Source organism: Nothobranchius furzeri, chromosome 9 (genome assembly GCF_043380555.1).
Source record: "Nothobranchius furzeri strain GRZ-AD chromosome 9, NfurGRZ-RIMD1, whole genome shotgun sequence".
In the NCBI taxonomy this organism is placed as follows: Eukaryota; Metazoa; Chordata; class Actinopteri; order Cyprinodontiformes; family Nothobranchiidae; genus Nothobranchius; species Nothobranchius furzeri.
The window spans coordinates 37,231,539-37,256,521 of record NC_091749.1 but is presented as its reverse complement, the minus strand read 5'-3'; the positions used below and the strand labels follow the sequence as shown (position 1 = coordinate 37,256,521).

At 43.1% G+C, this 24,983-nt stretch overlaps 1 protein-coding gene and 1 long non-coding RNA gene across 2 annotated transcripts in view; one reads left to right on the top strand and one right to left on the bottom strand.

Moving 5' to 3' along the window:
• The window catches only part of rasa3 (RAS p21 protein activator 3), a 59,042-nt gene that overhangs the window by 17,108 nt on the left and 16,951 nt on the right, over positions 1-24,983 (bottom strand). The window contains exons 2-5 of the mRNA XM_054732419.2: positions 23,979-24,096; positions 20,891-20,994; positions 19,173-19,267; positions 14,038-14,114 (exon numbers count right to left, since the gene is read on the bottom strand). Coding sequence (XP_054588394.1) covers positions 14,038-14,114; positions 19,173-19,267; positions 20,891-20,994; positions 23,979-24,096 — 394 coding nt within the window. The remainder of the gene's footprint in view (positions 1-14,037; positions 14,115-19,172; positions 19,268-20,890; positions 20,995-23,978; positions 24,097-24,983) is intronic.
• Positions 8,231-9,753, top strand: LOC139071772 (uncharacterized). Its single transcript, XR_011521595.1, has 4 exons — positions 8,231-8,369; positions 8,890-8,985; positions 9,068-9,155; positions 9,611-9,753. It is a non-coding gene; the product is annotated as an uncharacterized lncRNA (long non-coding RNA).

Genomic DNA, 24,983 nt, shown 5'->3' with positions numbered 1-24,983 from the left:
GATTCATGCATTAGAACAATCAAATCGTGAAAGATGAATTAGTTTAAAAAACAGACTGCGGGAAAACCTTTAAAGGGGTCTCAACGTGACCTGAATTCATCTCACAGGAGCTTTTAAACACCATTTAATTCCATATTATTACCTCATAAATAATTGATGGAAAAGGATAACAAGTGCATTTATTTCCACTGAGAATAAAACCCTAATCCTACACCTCCACAAGACTTTCAGCTTCATTAGTGCCCACACACAGGCCCAATGTTTCCATCAGCCCTCCTGCGAGGCAGAAACCAGAATCTCTCACTGGGAAACAAGACGACAAGAGCGTGTGTGCTAGTCTAACACAAAACTATGACAGATTATATTTTTGATCTTCTAATCTGACATTAATCTCTCAGTAGGATGGTAATCACACTGACGATAAAACCACTGTTGTTTTATTTTGTAGGTTAAGTTTGGTTTATGCCTGATAAATAATGATAAATATGCACATGTAAAAAAACTAGAGGATGGACAGTCATTAAATAAGCTTAAATATTAAATGGTGCATTTGCTCCACCAGTATCACTTGTTTGAATTTAAAAGCATGATATGGAAAGACTTTTACAGATTTTAACCATCCTCCCTACAAAATATTATATTGTTAGAGCAGGAAAATCTACTGGTCCCATAAAAGTAAGATTAAACCATGTCTAAATAGTAGTATGACTACTATAGAGTGTGGCACAGTGATATTTTATTATTATTATTTGAGTAAAAAGAAACAGTTTCATGTAAGTAAAATTACACCATGCAGTTTTTCAAGAATTTACACATTTGGAGAAAGGAGCAAAACACGTGAAAACACACACACACACACACACACACACACACACACACACACACACACACACACACACACACACACACACACACGTATTTGGGGATTCAGTGCAGTTGCCCTCTGTCAAAAAGTAAAATAAAAACCTTTAACCTATCAGTGTCACTCAGCATTGAAAAAACACAAAGTTTGAATGTAAACACTACTCTAGTACTTGTTTTGTTAATTTAAAGTTACAGGGATATACTTCAGAGGGACCAAGAAGCCATGTCTGGCCCCAGAGCCGTAGATTGCAGACCATTGGGGTAGACAAACAAATGTTCTCTGCATTCTGACATCATCTTCATTCACACAGTTTTAATCTGTGTATGTGGTGTGTGTGCGTGTGATAAAATTGTATTCCTGTCTGATTGTAACGGTTGATGTGCTACACCATATCATGCTAAGGATTATCACCCAAACAGACCAAGACGAATCACTTCCTATGTGTCGCAGTGATGCACAACTAGTCACAAGGCGAGATGAATACCACAGCAAATCACAATGCTTCCCACAACTATGCACACACACACACACACACACACACACACACACACACACACACACACACACACACACACACACACACACACACACACACACACACACACACACACGCACGCGTGCACACACACTAGGCCCAAATAATGAGTGCAATATGGGCTGGGTTAAGCATTGCTAATGCCACAGCACTTCCTGTCCAGTAAGCTGGTTTATATAACCCCCGCTCAGCCTACAATTCTCACACACACACACACACACACACACACACACACACACACACACACACACACACACACACACACACACACACACACACACACACACACACACACACACACACACACACACACACACACACACACCTCTTTCTGTCATTGCTGCTGTGAACGCCGACGTTCCCGAAAGTGACCAAGGAGCAAACTTGTTTGCTTTAATCAACATTACTAATATTAGGGTTAATGTGATTCTGCGCCCACGTTTCCCGTCAGAAACAATTACACTCAAGCAAAAAGGCAAACGATTACGTCACAGTCTCGCTGACACCTCGAATAACCTGCACATGTAATGAGAGTGGGATTATGGGGCAGCTCCGTCATGGCTGCTCACATCTCATTAATGAGGAGCGGGGAGGCAGAGGATGCTTCCTCTCATTTTTGGTTTTTCATTTCCTACCAAGAGATTACAATAAATATCATTGTGCAAATGTTAAATCCTACATGTGTGTTGAAAATAAAAATGAAATCTAAGGGTTTGCTATTCATCTCTAAGTTACAAACTACTGTAAACACCAGTTCAACAACAGAACGTCCAAATTGTGAACAAGCGGGTTGGGCTGCCATCAATGTTCTGTAAGATTTGGGCAAAAAGAGTAGTATTGTAGCGCTGCTGAGGATTTCTTCACTCAGGCAAAAATACAAAAGATGATTTCAAAGGAAATCAAAGTAAATAATGAAGCAAACATATTTAGAACTGATAAAGATAATGAAGATCTGTGCAAAAGAAACATTTAAATTGAGGAAAATTGTTTAATAATTGTACAAACTATATATGATGATGGAGATTCAATGCTGTAAGCTGCACACACATGGTGATACATTTTGCTATTTTAACCCTTTGATGCATAATGGTCACTACAGTGGACAGGTACTCAAATTTGTTATTTATTCATTTTTGCTATTAAGCACAGCTGTTGAAGACTTTATTGCATTTGAGCCCCTCCATTTGGACTTCAGTAAGCCAAGCCAACAAATTTCATGCTCAGAATGCACGTTGTCCACGGAGGTGGACATGTAATAAATTATTTGTAAATTATAAAATTTTACAAAAAATATTTGTTGAAATTTGTTTCATTCACACCTAAAGAAGAATGAAAAAATTGTTTAAAAAATCATGGTTGAAGATTTCATAATTCATGCATTAAAGGGTTAATACAGGTCATCTATAATGCAGTGTGTCTAAAATAAAAATAAACTACTTTAGACGTACCGCTTCAATTAAACATGGATTTAGACCTCCAAGATTCACTCATAACTTGAGAGCATGAACTTATCAGATGTGTTTTTGACAAGAACCAATAGTAGTCAGGTGAGCATTTGAGAGATATTAAGATGGGGTCATTGGCATATTCCAGAATTCTTCCATGATGCAGTTTTAGGGTATCTGCAGATTAAATTTATGAACAGAACACATGTCTAAAAATGCATTTGTAATGAATAAATGTCTGAAAGTTGAAGACTACTAATAGTTAAAATGCCCCCCTGGTGCTGAATGCACACACACATGCACGCGCGCGCGCGCACACACACACACACACGTCTTTCTAGAGAAATCTGACTAGATGACCTCCTGCTCTTCACTCTAAGCTCCTTACCAATATGTGCTCTGGGAACTACGCCATGCTGGTTCGTCATCAGACTTCATCACTGGCGTTACAGAAGCTGGGACACATACACGCACGCACACACACTAATCCTTAGGAGTGTTTCATTCATCCCCTTACTAGCTTCTCTAACACCGGCATGTATAACCACTTTTCAATGCAGATTTATAAACTTCTACGTATTGATTAACACAGTTTAGAAGGTGAGTTGACTCAAAACCATAATGCTTCAATCTCCATCCCTTAAAAGCTGTTGCCAAGTGACCATTCCAGCACCACAGAAGAGGGATGAAGCATCCTGCAGTAAAACCAACCCGATTTTAAATCAAAAGTTTTACAGCATGCATTCATCTACTTCTGCAGACTGCCGGAAGCTTAGTATCAACATCTGAAGCCAAAGTAAACTCAATCTTAAAACTAATAATAAAGTTTTAATGACTGTAAAAATTATAGTTAATATGTTGATTTAAGTTTGGAAGCAGAACCACACGTCATTTACACCTTTAATCATCTAACAGATCTAATATAATCCTTCTGTCGTGCCCCTGCTCCAGCCAAGCCCTGTTTACCCAGCAACCACAACCAGCTCACCATCAACCTCATCCAAACCATCTGTCTCACATTAACCCCTCATCAGCTCCACCTGCAATGCTCCCCATAAAACACCAGGACCAACACCAAGCCAGCGGTTGGAGGGGAAGCGGTCTCAGACGCTTGGCTCACACTTCGGTTCTTAGTTTGGTGGCTTGGTTGGCTAGAAAAGCGCTATATAAGTTCAATGCATTATCATTATTATTATTATTGGTTTGGCCAGGAAGGGCATCTGGAGTGTCGGCCGACGGCCTGTACAGGTCCAGTAACTCTGTGTTCCGATTCTGCTCCTGTTCAAACTTTTTGGTGGGGCATGGGTCGAAAGTCAGGTGGTGGTGAAGGGGGCAGCTACGAAGGTGGAGAGTAGGGGAACCACTTAAGCCGGGCGTACACTGTGCGACTTTTTCACTTTTTTGAGCCGATTTTCCACTCGTGTGAGAATCCACAAGATCGGGGCGAGTTTTGCGCTGAGCATCGTGTAGTGTACAGGGGGTCACGAGAGGCGATTAACACCAAGTGACCAGCTACCGATCAGCAATCGTGAGCTCGCACAGACTTCTGGCGTGTTTGATATTTTGCTCGTCCCTCGTGAGGGTATCGCACTGTTGAAGCGGTGCTGCGAGCAGCTGCGACCCAAAAAGTATCAGAACCACTCGCGGGGCATGCGCAATCATGCATCAACACCGCTCGCCCGCTATTTCCCTAATAACTCACATTATTTGTTTTTATTTCTACACTTTTTTTTACTCACAAAGATTGTCAAGAAAGTGTTTGTCGTGTTCATGTCAAATTAACCTGATCACAAAACACAGATTTACTTTCTTTATGTCGTTTTCCTCATCCAACCCCCATAAATCCCTGTGTGTGTCACGAACAGAACTCAGAAGACCCGTGAAGACGCCAAACACAGTAAAAATAGTTAAAAAAAATCTTTTATTCTTAGTGAAGTTACCCGAGGTGGGAGAGGCTGGAGACAGAGTTGGAGACAGGCGAAGGTCGTAATGGCAGGCAGAATACAAGGCAGGGGTCAGGAGCGAAAAACGAGGTCCGGAGGCTGAGGTCAGGCAGGGTGGATGGCTGGAAGATTTACTTGCAAAGGCTTTCAGTAATCTGGCAGTGAACTGGTGGCTGACTGGTGAATAGATAGCAGGGGAAGCAGGTGTGTGGGATGAGTTGACGACCAGAGCAGGTGGAATGAATGAAGTAGATTGTGGTTGTCAGGGAAACAGGGCTTGGCTGGGGCTTGATGAGGAGACTAGGTGTGCTGCATGAAGGCTGAGGAGGGTGAAAGATTGGGAGTCATGACAGTGTGTTCCCCTGCAGCACTCCAGAAGGACAACAGGCAAGACAAGAAAGTCTGACGTGTTGTGTAAAAACTGCTATTTTTAGCATATTTTTTAGGTCCGACGTGTTGCTACCAGACGTACTGCCGGTTCCTGAAGTGGACTTTCTTTTATGACTCGACCACAGGGTGGCAGGGGGTTCGTCCTTGCACCTCTATACTGACGGCTCCAAGGATCCTGAGAGCGGTAGAGTGGCAGTGGGGTTGGGAGTCCCTCTTTCGGGGTTTGTTTTAGGTTGTTGCATAACAGACAGTTGTTCCATATTTGCGGCATAGTTGGTTGCAATATTGTGGGCCTCGCGGTGGGTGGCGGAACATCGGCCGACAAGATCTGTGGTTTGCTCTGACTCTGCTGCTGCTCTTGAGGCATTAGTGGGGGGATGCTCCAGGTCTCGGCCTGACTTGCTGGTTAGGATCAGGGGGATGTTGCACAAAGTGGTTGCTTTGGAGTGTGAAGTTTGTTTTGTGTGAGTACCTGTTCATGTGGGGGTGGAGGGTAATGAGAAGGCTGATACTTTGGCTAGGGGGCATTTTCGAGGTGTGAGGTGGATGTGGAAGTGGGGTTGGGAGCGTGTGAATGTCACTCGGTGGTGGGTCAGGTGGCGTTTGACCTGTGGCAGGTCTCGTGGGATGTTGGGGTTCCTGGGAGGGCTTTTTATGATCTACAGCATTGGGTGGGGGTTCGGGGTTACCCTTTCTAGCAGGAGGAGAGACTTCGTGGTCTTGACGAGGCTGAGGTTGAGTCATAGCTGTCTTGGGGGGGGGGGGGGGTCTCCTGATAGTGGGGAAGCACACTGATGGTCTGTGCCAATGTGGGCTGCCGATTACTCAGTCGGGAGGAAGGCCCTGTTTAGGTTTTTGGGTTCTCTGGGGGTGGAGGTTCTTGGTCTGCGAACCTTATTGAGGGTGAAGGATGGAAGGTGTGTGGGTGCTCTGATGACTTTTTTACGTCAGGTTGGTGTGTATGTGAGGGTGTGAATGTCGTTTGATGTGATCTACAGGTTGCTGTGGTAGCAATACGCCGAATAGGCGTCTAGTCTACCTAACAACGGAAGAAGAAGAAGACCAAGCCAGCGCCAGATTATTGAAAGCATTTGCCAGTAGATTCTCCAGCACTCTTGACCCTCTGCTCAAGCAATCTCGACCCTGTTCTGGACCTTTGGATTACCCCTTTGCCTACACCCTGCCTGGATTGTCTTGTGCATCTGATTACCTGGATTTCTGACCTCGGACCTGGATCCTGGACTCTGTTAGCCTAGTGAACTAGACCAAATTCTTGCTTTGCAAAGTTTACATTTATTTAGTCTGGCTTGCCAGGCTAGGACTCTGTCTCTTGCCTGCCCCTTTTTGGAACTACTCTGATCTCCCCGGCTCTGATCTCTGCTCTCCTCCTGACCAAGCCTCTGCTACAGCCCTTTCTATCATCTAGATCAAGTCTGCTCATCCTCCTCTAACCTCTGACATCAATGAGACATTTTCATCCACACAGCTGCTGCTCACTGTCTGTCTAAACCATAGAGATGGTTGTGGGGTCAGCAGATGCAGAAATACTCAGGCCAGTCTGTCAAACACTAACAACCACACCACGTCCTCCAGTTTATTTGGATGTTCAGTTTAACGTAAAAAACACCTAAATAAATTATTAAGCAAAGATTAATTAACACTAAACAGTTTTTAAAGGTTCCCTATCATGCAGTTTTAAACCTTTATGTTCAAAGGTAGGCACAGTATATGATAAAAAATTACCATTGGCACTATTGAGATGTAATTTTTTAAAATACGAGTTATTTTTGTCAGCCTGAATTTATGCCCAGAAATAAAACGCTTTCTTTCAGTGTAACTCCGCCCATGCCCGCTCTGACAAAACATGCCTACAACAGCGTCTTGGGTGAGTCAGTTGCTAAGGTAGTCCAGTGGTTAAGGTCTCTGCCTGAGTGGACTAACCACTGGACTACCAAGTCTGCTATATGACACTAGTCACCTAAATACATCTCTGGCCAAGAAAGACAGGTGTCAGACCAGAGACTAGTTTTTGGGAGAGGAGCAGGGCCTGATAACGATACTAGTTTCCATTGATGATTTACAAGATTTTCAAAGTAAAACTCAAAATTTGCAGCTAAAACAGGAAAATGCATGAACGTAGCCATTAATGGGTTTGGATTTTTTTTCATGAGGAAATAACAATATCACATAATAGAAAAGATCAGAAAAGTGGATTATCCTTGAGATTGTCCCTTTAACACTTTAATGCCACTTACACACTAGCATCGGCTTCACTCCGTCCCAGCCTGACCGTGTTCGTTCTACACTGCCTAAGGAATGTGAACGTGATTGAGCACAAGGACGGTCTGTGATGTCATGACTCTGACTCTGATATTGCATCCTGCTTTGCTGTGTCTGGCATCTAGAATGATAATGAATCGCGGATGCAGGAAGCCCCCGGCGGGCTGATTCTATCCACCAATTGGAGGCTCCCCCTAATGGTAGGCATGCTTTTGAGCCTGCCGGTCAGTCAGCAGTGGACATGTCGGCCCTGTTCACATCACTTCTTAGAGTTTTTAAAGATCTGATTTTAATGGCAGACTCAGGAGATTCTGCTGTTTTAAAGGAGACATAACATGAAAAACCCACTTTTTTATCCATTAACACAGTGTGTTTCACATTTTAAGTGTCTAAGTGAGCAAAAAGGCTTATATTATTCACTGGAGTTGCTATTTAGATATTTAATAATTAAGTTTTGGGCATGTTTGTCCACCCGTTCAGTTTTTACATTATCCATTACGTCAGTAATTAATTTAGTCAGGATAACTACCAAATATGGTAATGGCCCTCGGCTAAACACAGAGCCAATCCGCCATTTTTTCTTCTCGCTAAGATTTTTTGTAGTCCTATTGGAAAAATGCAGAATGTCTGGTTATTTTAGCCACACACAGCTCAAAACTGTTCCTCGTTTTAAGGAAGGGTGGTGTGGCAGTATTTAAACCCAGGAGCTGATGACACTACCTGCTAAAAAAACACAGAAGAAAAAGTAGTGTGTTTGTGTTTGTGTTTGTGTGTGTGTGTGTGTGTGTGTGCGCGCGCGCGCGTGGTTCGTTCGTTCCTGTCTCCAGGCTAGTAAGTACTGAGGGCTTCATCTATCTAAAAGGAGTCATTTGCATCTGAATGTGGCAGCACCGGGACACAGCAGCAGAGCGGTAAGCTTCATATCACTCTAAAATGTCGACAAACTTTACTTTAGATTTATGGGCATTAGCAGCACAAAAGCGTTAGCATCCGGCTTGCTATCGCTAGCACAGTATGCTAGTAAAGTTAGCACCCAGAACAATGTGGATTTGGCTGATTTTCGTGGAATAAAACGTGATTTCTGATCAACGCCTTCTTTTACACCAGATGATAACCTCCCACTGATTGTAGCAGCAGAGAGCCTGTGTGTTATTCTACATGAGTGTGATGTAATCTTAGCATCCAGTAAATAAAGTCCCATATCAGCTAAAATGCAGCGTGACAAAGTCATTAAAGTGCGTCAACACAGTGGATTTAATAGTTTTAAAGAACAATCTCTGAGTGGAGTGAGGTTAGTTTTTTGTCTCACTGCATATATAAAAACTTTATCAGTCAGACGCAGCAAAGCTCACCGTCTGTATGAGCGTGAGCGTCGGAAAGCTGATAAAATCGGCTGTAAAACAAAAGTAAAAATGCTACTTTGCTTTTTAGAGTCAACATCCAGAAGACTGGAGCCGTGTTTCACTGACAGGCTGTCAGACTAAAGCCCTGATGAGCTCAGCTGGGACAAACTGGTCTGATGTTTAGGTAAGTGAAGATCTGCTTCTCCGAGATGCTAGTAAAAAATAATTTAGCCAGCTTGCTAATGTTACTTTTCTTCTCCTCTAAGGAACACAGAACGTTCAGATGTTGGCATTTCACGTCACCTACTGAGGAAGGAGACCCACCAGTAAAGAGACGGTCTGGACCAGACCAAAGTGAGTGATGACACACCTCAGCCACCCTCATCATTAAGAACACCTCACCCCCTGAATCACTCCGTCTGATGACAGCAGAGTGATTTATTTGATGTTTTACTTGTTTAATCTGTTTAGAAATTATTGAATTACATTATTTTCTGTAATCGACCATCTGATCTGGATGTGTGCAGAATAACTTTCCCCAAATTCAGCAGCAGCTGGCCTGTAAAAACAGCTGCAGCATGTAGTAAGTCTGTCTGCACTGCTCTCTAATGAGCTTCCTTTCATAAGGAATCATTTGTATAATTTTAGTGTCACTATTTTATTACATTTGTAAGAATATGAAGTCACTGCAGCAAAGTGAACTTGTGAACAAACACAAACGTGACTATAAACATGAAGCTAAAGAAACAACTTTCCTAAAGCTGCTTGTAAACAAAATATGTCATTAAAGTTATCGTCTATCATTGCAGAATATGACGATGACATCATGGAACTGGTCTTTGGAAAAGTTTTCCCTGAACCAACTCCGTTTCTAGATGAGGTAGAGAAGATCTGCATCTCACCAACCCTCTGGTCTCAGTATTCAGACAACGGAGGTCTCCCACTGTTATCCATGACCAGTTTGAAGCCCACATACTGCCCCTCCCTCATCATCAGGAAACATCAATCCGTATCCTGAGGACAACAGAAGACGGCAGGAGGACAGGAACTCTGAGACCTAGACACCAGCACCGAGACACAAAGCACCTGTGTGCACAACGCCTGTTTAACTACTAAAGCCTGTTTATTATATTGTTCTACTTATTTGCTGTGAGGTTAATACTTAGAACATTTGTATATTAATGTAAACAATTTAAAAAAATCACTGATTGTATGTTTTCTTTTAGATGTGATGGTCCAAACTCAGCCTTGTAGACATTTATTGCATCCTGTAGGTAAATACACAGAACAGGCTCAGATCCAGGATGACCCAGCATGCTCTTCTTCCATTCTGGCTGTTAGGGATTGTATCAATAACTCAATGCCTACTGATGTTTTCACCTAACGGTATTTATTTAGAATGCAGGTAAGATTTAACTATATTTGTTAGCAAAGCAGACTGATCCTGGGAATTTCACTGCAGCACTGATGTCCACCTCTCTGTACACATTAGAGAGAATTACCACTTTTCAGCTAAACACATTTAATAAAGATATAGGCTACGCATTGCAGACAATAAAAACAAAGTTGTAAGCATTAGAATTATAATGATCACATTAAAGAACATTTGGAGGAATGTTCTTTATTTTTGACTCGAATCTCAAATCTTTAAATTAAAATGTAACTGCTTTTTATCCATTTTCAGCCATTAAGACACCCAATATAAAATAAGACTACTTATAAAATTATTTATAATTATATGTATGTATATATATAGATAGAGATCTTAATAAAATGTATTCTTTTAATGGTGTTTTAATGAGCTGTATCATTTTTTAAAACATTTTTTATAGAAATAAATAAGCAAGCAGCATTCCTTGTGTGTGTGTGTGTGTGTGCGCGCGCGCGCGCACGTGCCTGCTAGCTGGTCCCTCCGTCGGCCGTGACGGGTGTGTGTGAGTGACTACAGACAAATGCATGAGAGAGTTAGCAGCCTTGAAACAGCTTGATGAACTACCCTCCCCACATGTTTTAAAAATGCTAATATGCTATGCTAAATCTGCTATGCTAAATAATGATTTCTCTATAGAACTACAAAGTCCGACTGGGGGAGGAGAGTACAGGTCTGCACTATGGAGGGGGGCGGAGTTTACAGCTCCTCCTCCAGTTTAAAGAGACAGTACCCAAAAACGGCTCGTTCTCAAGACTCTCCTCAGAACAGGGGTAGATGAGGGTCTGTAGAGCAACAATAATGAGGAAATCAGACCAAAGAACTGCAGTTCCACTGTATTTAGACCCCAACTGAATGATTTAGATGTAAAAAGGAATAACTTAAAAGCATGTTATGTCTCCTTTAATCTTACTGGACTTGACTGGTAGACCACGATATTTCATTATCACATCTGGAACAGTCTGTCGGTCTTAAGGGCACAGTGCTTAACTGGTTTAGCTCCTATCTGTCTGGAAGAAATTTTTCTGTCCAGTTGGGTCAGTTTACCTCCTCTGAGGCCCCTTTGAGCTGTGGGGTACCTCAAGGCTCCATTTTAGGACCTATACTTTTTTCACTGTATATGCTTCCTTTGGGGTCAAATTTTAAGAAATACGGTTTGTCTTTTCATTGCTTTGCGGTCAATCTACAAATTTATCTCCCACTAAAATCAAGTGGAAATCAATCAATATAGGAATTGCTGAACTGTTTAAAGGACATAAAAACTTGGATGGGGATGAATTTTCTGCATTTCAATGAAAATAAGACGGAGGTAATTGTTTTTGGGAAGAGACTTGCTGTCAGAAGGCAGCAGTACTATTGGTCCTCTGAGTTCTTTTAGCTCTACCGTTGTCAGGAACCTCGGAGTCCTCATGGTAGCAGTTTTAAACTTGATAAACAGGTCAGCGCAGTGGTCCAGTCTAGCTTTTATTATCTGAGGTTAATTAGCAAGGTCAAACCCTATTTACCATATAGTGGCTTAGAAAAGGTGATCCATGCTCTGATTATCTCTAGACTGGACTACTGCAACTCCCTTTATGCTGGGTTGGACAACTCTGCTGCGGCGCCTGCAGTTGGTGCAAAATGCTGTTGCCCATCTGTTTACGGGTATTAAGTGCTCTGAGCACATCACCCCTGTTCTTTCCTCTCTGCATTGGTTGCCTGTTCATTTTAGGATTGATTTTAAGATTTTATTGTTAGTTTTTAAATATTTAAACGGGCAGGCACCTCCTTATCTAAAGGAGATTCTGAACAAGCATGTTCCTATTAGACGTTTGAAGTCTGAGCTCCAACTCCTTTTATGGGCCATTCCCATCTGTACCGGGTCGGCCCGGGCTGGGTAGCCCCAGTCGGCCCCAGCCTGGCCCGGTTGATTCCACACATCCTTGCCTTAAGCCCATGTGGGCTGACTTTACCCACCAATCAGAGGCTTGCTCTAATGGAAGGTGTGAATTTGCTGTCAGCAGTGGGTGTGTTGGCCCTGGTCGGCCTGAAGCAGACCCCCTCGAGAAGAGGGCTGAGAATGAGCCTTGGTTGGCCCAGAAAAATACCAGGCCACCCAGATATGTAAACAACCTAAGCTACCCGGCCCGGGCCGACCCGGTACAGATGGGAATGGCCCATTAGAGGTCCCTAGGACTTGTCTTGTGACCCGAGGGGACAGGGCCTTTTCTGCTGTTGGTCCCAGACTATGGAACAATCTTACTCTGTCTATAAGGAAGGCTGAGTCTCTGAATTAATTTAAGTCTCTTTTAAAAATTCACCTTTAACTTGGCTTTTAATCTCGGTTGAGCAGGAATGCATCATGTTGGTTTTTAAATTTTCTTTTACGTAGTCATTTTTACCCAGTCCTGACTTTCATTTGTTTTATCATAGTTACTGTGTTTTATTTGTTATGTTTTTAACTGTACAGCACTTTGGTCACTTCTGTGTGGAAAGTGATCAACAAATAAAGGTTGACTGATTATTCGGCTACAGGCAGACCTCCTTGAGAAGAGAGTTGAAAAGACGTCAGGTTGCACTCGGGAAAATGAGAAAACTCCCAACCCGGTCCAGGCGAAGCGGAGCTGATGCTAAGGGCCATACGTTATTCATTTAAAAGTGGGGTTCAATGATTGTGAAGATAGAAACTTGACTAACACAGCACTCTACAGTCCTCTACTGACCAGAAACTGCACTTAAGTTTTGTGGAGCAGGTAGGTGCCCTAGGGGGCGCTCTTTACAAGCTGTTAGCCATTTACTCTCCTGGTAGCTAATATAATAGCTAGCAGTTAGTTTTTTCAGTTCACCAACTTTCAATAAAAAGCACAAAAGCAAGAAGAAAAGAGGAAGTTTTCTTTTTTGCTGGTATCATGGTAGAGACTGACAGTAAAAGTAACAAAGTAATATCTTTGGAGAAGAAGCAAACAGCTAAAACCAGAGTAAACACCGGTGCTGCCTACACACATTGGAGGGAACTATGAGAGACTATGAAATCATGGGCTGATGGTGACCTGGCTTTGTTGCTACTGGATTTGTAAGTAAAAATACTTTGTTTTTCCAACTGTGTAGATATTTTTACTTTATGGCTTAGTTGGCTTGTGTTAGCATTAGCTCGTTGTTAGCACTAGCTGCCGCGGGTTTGTTTATGACAGTAGGGCAGAGGGGCAGGAAACTGTTTAGTGTTACTTTAAAAACTGAAACAGATGTTTTTATAGCATAAAATACACAAACTTACCAGGCATAAGCTAAGAAAACAGAGACCACTTTAAAAAGGTGCTGTGATCCTTGCTGAGAAACAATAAAATGTTTCTCCATTAGAACATAGTTTGTCTTTCTCCATCTTTCCACGTTGCATCAGAGCTCATTTTGAAGTCATTTTCATCTCCCGTCATTAAAAGCAATAACTCTTCAGAGAGAGAGCTCAGAACCACAATTAAATGTTTGCAATAATAATAAAGTTTAATTATTTTTTTATCTTTGTCATTAAAAAGGACATAAAAATTAGATTATATATTTTTTACACAGAAATAAAAGAATAAATACAAACTAATTAAAACCACTCAAAAAACTAATTTAACCTTGAACGAACTATTGGGAAAATATCATAATAAGAAAGACAGAGAGAGAGAGAGAGAGAGAGAGAAAGAGAGAGAGAGAGTGAGTGAGTGAGTGAGTGAGTGAGTGAGTGAGTGAGTGTGTGTGTGTGTGTGTGTGTGTGTGTGTGTGTGTGTGTGTGTGTGTGTGTGTGTGTGTGTGTGTGTGTGTGTGTGTGTGTGTGTGTGGGCTCACCGTGTGGCCAGCTTATGGTTGATAGCTCCACTGTCAGTGATGACTTCACTCAGACGCAGCTCCAGATGCACTTTTCCCTGCAGGACACAAAAGCATTTTGTGGAAATGAGGTTGAAATGATTACTGATGTTTCCCTGTTTGTTTTTGTTTATATTGGTCCTTTATTTCAGAAAACTAAGCACTAATGTAAGCAGCAACAGACATTTTCAAGCCTGAATTGAAGATTTAATTTCCCCTCTGAAGCTCTGAAGTTATTGAATTAATGACATAATGACAGCACAGAGGTGCAGCTGCTGAGAAAAGCTCTATTAATTAACAGCATCAGTATGCAAACTGACAGGCGTTGCTCTGTGTGGGCGATTTGAGCTGAAGACACACACACACACACACACACACACACACACACACACACACACACACACACACACACACACACACACACACACACACACACACACACACACACACACACACATGCACTACTTACAGGCCAAACAATGCGTCCTCTATTAAAAAGAAAAGAGAGACACTCTATCTTCCTACTTCATTTGATTCATCTCCTTCTCTTTTCTCTCTGCGTTGAGCTGCTCTCACACATCCTTCCTTTCCCCGGCTCCTCGGATGAATGTTTCTCTGTTTCGGATAGCCGCTCCGGGGCTACACACACCCATCTGTCTGCAGATGTTACCGCTCACTGTTCATTGTGTGTGTGCGTGTGACTGACAGTGCTGAATTGTGAATAGTAGAAATGACCACAAATGTTACAAATGAGGTGTCAGAAATGACAAAAATCCACTCCTTGACAAGAAGCTTTTAGAAATTAAAAATAAGTCAAAAGAGGCAAGAATGAAAAAGTAAATTTTTAATAAATAAATTTTTTAAGCCTCTTTTATTTAGTGTTTGTAATGATCCAGTTTGCCTTTATCCGGTATTCATCCAAACAACAGGAACATTTACGTTCGGGATTTACATTCCTGCAAATCCTTGAGAGAATAAATATCACTGACTCAAAAGGTTGAGCCAGAGTTCTCAGTTGAAATCTTCTTAAGCTGAGACATGATGGAGTTCAAATCTAGAAAATAATGCCAACTACACAATATTGCAAGATCTGCCATGATCAGGTGATCTGTTAGCAATCAGAGTTTGTCTTATGAATCACTTCCAGCTACCGTCTGTAATGCTTTGTGTCAGAACCAGCTGTGGTCTATTTACCTCTGAATGCTCATCCTTTACCCAGCTGATGGCAGACCGGGCTGTGATGGATGTTAAAGGAGACAGCGAAAGCCAGGTGACTTTGACCCTGCAGGCCCGAATGTTTTAGGTGTACACACACACACACACACACACACACACACACACACACACACACACACACACACACACACACACACACACACACACACACACACACACACACACACACACACACACACACACACACACACACACACACAGTGTTTGTTTGGGCTCTGCACTAACTCCAACATTAACACACAGACACAGTCAGCACACAGATACATCCATGTATGCCGGGTGAGCCTCTGGGTGAGGCCTGTTGTCACACGGATGTTTTCATGCCATCGGTGGCTTTATTTTAAGGAACATTCAGAGTCTTTTAAAGTTACATTTCTAATAACAAAACCGTTAACATGGTTTAATGTAACTTTATTTTTAGAAGTGGCTGTGTGAATAAGCACAGCAGACTCAAACATTGACACGGGGCAGTGGATACACAACACCTAACATTTCCTGAACTGACATTCGCCTCCAACAGAGAGCTTCAGCAAATAGCAGATAATCCATGTAAAATACATACAGCTGCATCAACAAGCACATGGGCACACACACACACACACACACACACACACACACACACACACACACACACACACACACACACACACACACACACACACACACACACACACATTTGTGCATGCATGCACAAACACACACTTAATTTGGAAACACAGTATAGAACAAAGGGACAAACTGAGAAAGAAAATACTCTAAAAACGGACAAGTTGGATTTTTTTTATTTTTATAAATTCAGCAGAGCAGGTGGAAAAAAGAGGCGCAATATAAAATTAGAGAGTGGCATCCTCCTTCGGATAAGGGATCCAACAAACCTTTCATTAGCTGTATGACAGTAATATGTACTTCAAATGGAAGAATGGTTCAGAGTTTGATGTCATTTGTGTGTATACAAAGCTGTCAACATGTAAGGATTTGGATTCATATTAACTAGCTGCAACATACAGGTGGTGATAGATTCTTAACTATCGAGTAAAAAGGAAAAAAATCCAACCCTAACCCTAAAGGTTGGTTTATGCTTGACGAGTCCGCGAGGTCCGCACGGCTCAGCGCGGAAAAGTTGCGTCATTTTAACAACCACGCCCCTCCATTGCGCCTCCGCAAGGCCCAAACTTTCCGCACCGCGCACCTAGGAAATTTTCTAACCAAGCGGACGGTCGGACGCAGAAAGACATGGCGTACTGGCAAGAACTAGTATGGCAGAGGTTCGTAAATACAGACATTTGTATGATTCAGCTCAGAGATCACCATGATCAACATGTTGTTAATAATTCTTGGAGAGAAATAGCTCGCACTGTCGGAAAAGACGAGGACGCTGTTAAAAAATGCTGAAATGCCATGTTGTAAACAGTAACGCCGGGGACACACCGGCCGCGGAAGCGCCGCGAAGCGCCGAGAAGCGAATCACTCACGAAATTCGGCCGCTGATTGCCGCTCCTCAGTTCAGATCAGACGCGCCCCAGTCGAGGCGCACCTCGGCTCAGCTGTAGATTTTCTTTTAAACACTTGGGTGTCCTCCATTTCCTCTCTGCCTTTTCTCAGCTCTTTTCCTCTACGTTAGAGTGTTTGTACGTGTGTGTGTGTGTGTGTGTGCGTGCGTGCATGTGTGTGTGAACCTATAGTATGAGCGCGGCTTGTCTGCAGCTCACCGCTCTCCCAGGGGATGGGTCAAATGCGGAGAATAAATTTTGCACACACACCTGTGTGTGTGACAACTAATGGGACTTTAACTTTAACTTTCATGAGTTGTTTCTGCCAGTTGAATCTCTTGGAACCTGCTCCAATTCTGCAGCTGTATCCTAGCAGTTTCTTCCTAAATGGGTACGTAAATAACCATGTTTTTCGGGGGGTCGTACAGCTCCTTGTGTTTCTCAACTTCCATAATTAATTTAAAGTCATCCATCCTAACTAGTTGCCTCAGACTTTCTACCTCTCTGTCCTGTTTGCTCCGGTGAAAAGACACCCCAAACCACACCCCCCTTCACGTGGTCACACACGCACACAAGTTCGATGTGTGTGTATGTGTGTGAATGTGTGTGCGTGTTCGTGTGGTTTTTCTGCAGTGTCTGATTACGAACACATTTGACTATTGTGGAATTTTATTTTGAAATGCTTTATTTTGTTAACTTTACCGGCCTGCCTCTTATGTCTAGGTTTGACTTCCTGCCAGAATTGACGCGATTCACCCGCGGCTCGCGAAAAAAATAGAGCAGACGCCGAAATGATCGCTGCGCGGCGCGGGCTGGAGCGCCGGCGCGAGGCGATTCGCGGCGCTTCGGCGGCCCATGTGGTCTATAGAATAGCTTAACAAGGGCGCCGAATGAAGGCGGTCCTATTTTCGCGGCGCTTCCGCGGCCGGTGTGTCCCCGGCATAATTTCTACTTCTACTATGGTGTAGTGTTGGATGCATGCTGTAGAGCTCCATGCTGCCCCCTACAGTTTGGGAGAATATTGGCTCACCGCAGAGACGAGCCGCATGAACCATAAACGCTGCGAGTTGTGAAGCGCGTTCCATCCGCGAGCCGCATCACCAAGCGGAAAGTGACTGCGTCAAGCATAAACCAAGCTTAACTGTTATATAGCCAGTGATGCATCAAACTAAAACGGATGACCCCCAGAAAGGATGGAAGAAGCATGTGAGCTGGCTTGCTTTGACAAAGTAATTAATTTCATCTTACATCATGGGTCCAAATGGACCTGCTAACACCACAGTTGTAAACAGCTTTCTACCACATTACAAGGGTTAAACACTTTTTGGTTTGAATAGAACAAATTGGAAACTTCTTACTTCAAATCTGATCCCAAAGTTTCTTTTTATTTGGAACTGTTAGGATTACTATGACTTAAAGGTGTTGAACACCTGTTTAACCAATGCATTTTCAGTGGTCTCTAGTAGGAATTAATGTTTTGCAAGTCGTACTTGAGGGACAAAAAACACAGATGCACAATTTCCAGAAACTAGAAGTGACCCACATCCCAGCTGAGCTTCAGACAGCAGGATTTTGAGTTTTATTTCCTGATATTTAGACGTCTCGTTCCGAATTAGATAACAGCAATGCGACTCTACCACCGACTTGCGACGTGGATATTTTATCTCCACAAATGACACAAGCCTGGAGGAGCTTCTGCCGTGTGGTGAAGTTGCTAATGCTAATGGTTAGCTTAATATAGTCAGGACACTAAACCAACAACAGCCTTCCCCACCGTGAGTCAAGATGGGCGAGACCATGAGTGTTAAGAGACAGTGAGACGTACATCTGTCAGGAGTTTTAAATCCTAGTTTCACCATCTATTTTCTATCAGAAGCTAATGCAGGAGATAGGTGTAGGAGACTGTTTCATGTTCAGCCTACATGAAAAACTCTGAGTGACCGATTATAATCAGAATCAATCAATAAAAATGGGTTTTCGGTGAACCACACTTAATCCCGGGTTGCAAGAGTCTTTAAGAGTCCTAATGATGTGATTTGAATCAATGAATGATTAACGGGCTTCTCCAGAACACTGAGCCGAGTGGTTGAGAAGAGGAACAAGTGAAACATGCAGGACAGTGGCCCTCGAGCAACAGGATTGGCCAGCACTGTCTGAAGCATAACACACTGGGTAAATGTCTTCTGAGTGTCTGTGGTGGACTCATTTGTTGACTTGGCAAAAGCAGCAAAACAACGAGTTTCTGAGTTAAGAGGATTTGAATTCACACCCTCCCTGCTTTGTAAAGAAAAAACAAACAAGCAGAGAATCTGCAAGATTAGATGAGAAAAGTTTAATAAATTGAGGCAAACAGCTGTTAATCAGAAAAGAAGGAGTTCTCTCTGTACTGACCTGCACCTCTGAGTCAGCGCTGACAGGCTGCAACTGGAACCAGGTGTCTTTCCCGTGATATTTCTGCAGGTCCTCTTTTTTCACTGCAACCTTGCCTACGCACACATCAACACACAAAGACAAACCAGCTCAGTTTTGTGCTTCCGAAAAGCCTACGTGTTCAGGTGCAAACTACGGTGAGCGTTCTACAAACGCCCACACTCACAGGTCTGCTCACGCACTGTAAATCCACACACCATCTACCTCTGTTCTGTTTTTTGACGCACCTGGTACATAAACACTCACACAGTGTTCTTTGGTGGCCTGGAGATAACCCCTGGAAGGGTTGCTCTTTTTTGTTTTGCATGTAACACACACACACACACACGCATGCACACACACACACACACACACACACACAAGCATGCAGCAAAGAGCTGCTGCAGAGGTGTTTTTAGATTTGTGGTGATCAAACCCACCCAATGATTCGCACGGCACACCCATCAGCACCCTAAGAAACCTAAAGTGACAAATTTGTGGTTAAAATCTACTTCAAACCAAAACATCCTCTAAACATTCTGTTGTAGGCAGCCAATCGCATACGCGCAGAGCTGCTTTTGAACATTTGAGGACTTAAAAATGTTTTTTAGGCATTGCAACATGGGGAATTTTTTTCATCACCAACTGCAAAACAGAAACAAGTCTAAGAACTTTGTCCTATGAGACGTTTCTGCATGATGCTTTTTTCCCCTTTTATTTCTTTTGAGTCTTTCATCCTCTAGCTAATAGACTGAGTTAAATGTGCGTTTTCCACTGAGTCTTTAGGCTGTCAGACTTCTGGGTGCACTTTGCAGTCATGTTTCCAACCAGCTGAACCAAATGTATCTGCTGAAAACATGGATCAACTAACTAACAATAATATGTTGTGTTCAATATCTGTAGTTCTGCTGGTTTAGAGCTGCCTCCTGATGAAGTGGTGGTTCTGGTGTCGGTTGGGTCCAGAACAAAAAGCAACCTGAGCGAGCGCAGGAGCCCGCGAGTGACGGGACTGTTAATCATCCAGACGTTAACCAGCTCAGGGCTGGGGCTTTTACTTTGAGTCCCATTCTTCAGCGAAACATCACTGACTCAGCAAGTTGCCATGGAGACAGAAGCTGCAGGCCGATCTGAGTGCTTCAGCATGTAAACATTTAAAAACAGCCAATCCAAACCTCAGGGAGCAAAGTGCGACTGGGTTTGTGTGTGACTATGTCTGCGGTCATTCTGAATCTTGTGTCTGACTAATGATAAACCTGTAGATAAAACAGAATAGGGTTTATTTTTTAACCATAGGTGATGTTTCAGCTTCCAGCAAACAAACAATCTGATGCTGATTCAAAACGACACATCAGTACCAAGATTTCTTAACGAAAACAGAAGATTGGAGCCGTTTGACAGAAACAATACACTGTGGTCTTGGGCTAGCCATTAGCTCATCGGCCTGTGGGGAAGTAAATTATATTTCTCTGAACTGAGGATGTTCGGGAAGCTGCCACAAGCACTGGGACATTTCAACTTATCAGGTGTCCCAGTAAATACATGACGATGATGATGATAGAACCCTATGTCTGACCTCAGAAACGTGACCCATTTGTTATGTTGTTTTGTAAACGGTCGAACGTATGAAGGGTTATGTTTTAACTTCCGGTAAGTCACTTTCCATGCTGGGTATTAGTGAGGTGATTTTGAGGTTCGCTCACCGATGCTTGAGTCCCTCCTGAACACGTCCCTGTCAAAGATGTAGAAGGAGAGGTGTCTGAAGCTACGTGGGATCTCGCAGTAGAAGTCTTCCCCGTAAAACGGACTGGAGGACAGAGGACACACAAGTCACACCGGGGTTAGACACTCATCTGATGGAGCGTGTTTCACAACAAACATGGGAGTAAGTGAGTGCATGAGGCTCGATGAATGATGGGAAAAGGGCACAAGGAGGAGAAGTCAGACAGAAAGAAGAAAGTTGCAATAAAACAACATGATTTTTAACGTCTTCTGACCTTAAAACCAGATTTTGAATGAAAAATAAGAGAACTATGATGCAAAAAGTTATGAATACTTTTAGATTAAAGCTCAAATTTCTTATTTTGTGCCAGAAAAATCTGATTGTAATTCTGAAAGTGATTTAAATAATTTTTTGCTGAGTCCCACGGCTACATGCGCACTGACCGACATTTAAGTCAATCCAGGTTGATCTAATGGTAATAAGCTGGGAGTCTTGATCTTAGTTTACATGTGCATTAGCAAACCAACCTCTCAAATAGGTTTGTTCCAGTCTGGTACAGTAGGTGGTGACATACGCCTTTTCATGTCAGCATTTTCTCAGTTAGCTTATAGCGACACAAATAGTAAGCAAACGCTGGCGGGAGTGAAGCAGACAGAACTGAAACAGGATGTGCACAATGGCTGAAGAAATGGACAACAACACTGCAGCACAGCTTCTTTGGTACATGGTCCACTGTTTGGGTCTGCTTTTTGCCGATGATGTGGTTCTGTTGACTTCATCAGAACATAATCTCCGGCATTTGCTGGAGCGGTTCACAGTCGAGTATGAAGCAGCCAGGATGAGAATCAGCTCCTCTAAATCTGAGACCATGGTCTTGATTCAGAAAAGGGTAGAATGCCTTCTCCGGGTCAGGGATGAGGCCCTGCCCTAAGTGGAGGAGTTTAAGTATCTCGGGGTCTTGTTTGCAAGTGAGGGAAAACTGGAGCGTGAGATCGATAGGCAGATTGGTGCTGCGTCTGCAGTGATGCGGGCGTTGTACCGGTCTGTCGTGGAGAAGAGAGAGCTGTACTGGAAGGTGAAGCTCTCGATTTACCGGTCAATCTACGTTCCTACCCTCACCTATGGTCATGAGCTTTGGGTAGTGACCGAAAGAATGAGATCACGGACACAAGCGGCTGAAATGAGTTTTCTCCGCAAGGGTGTCTGGGCTCTCCCTTAGAGATAGGGTGAGAAGATCAATCATCCAGGAGGGACTCGGAGTAGACCCGCTGCTCCTCCACATCGAGAGGAGCCAGTTGAGGTGGCTCGGGCATCTGATTAGGACGCGTCCCGGACACCTCCCTGGTGAGGTTTTCCGGGCACATCCAACAGGGAGAAGACCTAAAGGAAGACCCCGGACATGCTAGAGGGACTATGACTCTCTGCTGGCCAGGGAACACCATGGGATTCCCCCGGAGGAGCTGGCCCAAGTGGCTTGTGAGAGGGAAGTCTGGGGGTGTTTCTCAATGTCGAGGTGCCTGGCCTTGCGAAGCGATGTCTTGCAAGGACACTGTCCTTCCTTGGTCAAAGAAAACGGTTAAATGGAACAGACTTGCATCACGTGACCGCGGCTTCCACGGCGGTCACGTAATGTCACGTGACACGGGAGATTACGTTATATTTTATATGTATTAGTTTCAATATAAATATATAACGAGCCTTTTACTTTTTAAATTGTGTATATGTTTATTAAATTAAAAATATAAGTGAGTAACTACCCGCTAACTACCGAAGCTGCAACTACTTAGCAACTAACCAACAATAGATAAATTCTTTGGATCTAAAAAAAAAAACATTTTAAATTAGTTGACTTACATTTAAACTTGAAATTTGTCCCTGAAGTAGCTGCCGGCTTCTGATCCACCATCCTTTTGAAAACACTGCGGTGTATTCTGGGAAATTTTTGACCAAGCCTAGGCTACAAGACACCTCACCTGTATCTTTGCTCAGCTAGCTAAACAGCTAACAAACGAAGAACAGACGCCTCGGTAGAACATGAACATTGGAACACGTCTTGGCGGCTCCCGATGACGTATCTCCTACGCAACCGGGGTGGGGCCAAGACATCAAGGCAAGGTTCCTTGGCATTGAGAAACACTCTAGGTCTCCGTGCTGAGGTTACTACCCTCGCGACACAACTTTGGATAAGTGGATGAAAATGGATGAATGGAAGTACTGTTTGATGGTGTTACACATGTTAATTTGTGGCGATTATTTCAGAAGACCGCTTCCACTGTCTTGTTGCTGTCTCGAGTGTCCAACCGGCGTTCGGCGGACTCGTTTACATGCAGAATGCATTCGGATTGCTACCGCTTCATCTGGGTGCTTCAGCTCGATTAGAACCAGTTCGCTGTCAGCCAGACAAACGCGTTAACATGCATTAAAAAAAACAGACTTGAGTCTTTTTAATTCAATTCAATTCAAAGATACTTTATTAATCCCAGAGGGAAATTAGGGCTAGACTTTGGTTTTCGGATGCACATGTAAACGCACTGCTGGACTAACTGGTAAATCTGTAACATTTTTCCCATTCTGTTGGCGGGCGTGCCCCCCACCCGCAAATGTGCTTTCTCATGCATGTCAACACCGCCAATACGAGCCGTTTCCTCTCACTCTTTCAAGGAGGATTGATGTGCTCCATTTATCACCAAGCAGATGGAAACTAAAGCCTGCAGGTATTTACATCTGTCCATGAATCACATGAAAAGTGACTCTGCGGTCTGTTTGTGACCATTAGTCATATCAGCCTACGCAATCTGCCTTCACCCAACCACAGAAATCACAGTAATATGAAGCTTGTGAGCTAGGTGTTCAGACAGAGGAGCACATGGTGGTACTTATCAGCAACCAAACAAAAAAAAAATGTTTAACTTTGTTTATTTAGCTATTTATGACCCAGAATGGTGAAAGATGTTTCATGGAAGTAATTAGATGCACACACAACAATTTTTCTAATGAAAGTTTAGATTTTACTTTTGTGAATTTGGATTAAAACACCAAAAAGGGCAGGAAACCAATGATTTTTGTACCAAAGAGACTTCTCCACTATCTTGGTCCTGAAGACCTCCTCCTGGTCCAGGTTGACGGTGCAGTAGCAGTCCCTCATCCTGTTTGGTCCTGGGTATGGAGGGATGTTTTTAGCTTCTCCTGCACAAACAAAACAGAAAAAAAGTAATATAGAGCTAAAAATAAATTTCTGGGATGTGTTGATTACCAGCTCAAGACTATTCAAAGCAGGTGGAAATTTAAATTCACACCTGTTATAGCTCTTGAATGCAACGTGTGTATGAGCCAGGATATAGAGTCTATTTGTCACCTAACCACCAAAACCGGCAGCACGAATAATGAGCTCAACCCTGAGTGTTTTTGTACGTGACACATAAACGTTAGGCCGTGGTTGGAGAGACGAGAGTGCAGCTAAGAGTGTGACATGTGAAAAGAGATTTTTGTCTGTTGTGTCTAAGCTGTCAGATCTGTGAATGAAAAAGAAATCTGTGTGGGACACTTCCTGAAATCTGCTGAAGCTCAATCTGTTCATCAAGCTTGTGTAACAAAAAGGGCTTGCTTCTACAAGAATGTGGTCCAGCAGCCACCCACTGTGACACACACACACACACACACACACACACACACACACACACACACACACACACACACACACACACACACACACACACACACACACACACACACACACACACACACACACACACACACACACACACCATAAAGGTAATGCCCCAGTCCTGCAGGACCAATATATTCTGCTCCTCACTTCGTTTGTCTTCGCCCGGGGGACCCAAACGACTGTAGTTTATAGTTACACATGTGTTAACTAACCTTGTCACTGTTTGCTCCAATAACGCACCATCTAAATGGAAGCCTGAAGCTCTTGTGTCTCGCTCTACTACTTCTGGCTTTAAATGAGTAACTTCCTTATGGAAAGCTGTTCCTCCAGATTTGTACCATTTGAGAGCAAAAAGAGAAGGAAGCACGCAAACCACGAGGTATCCCCAGAGATCTGAGCTTTCAGA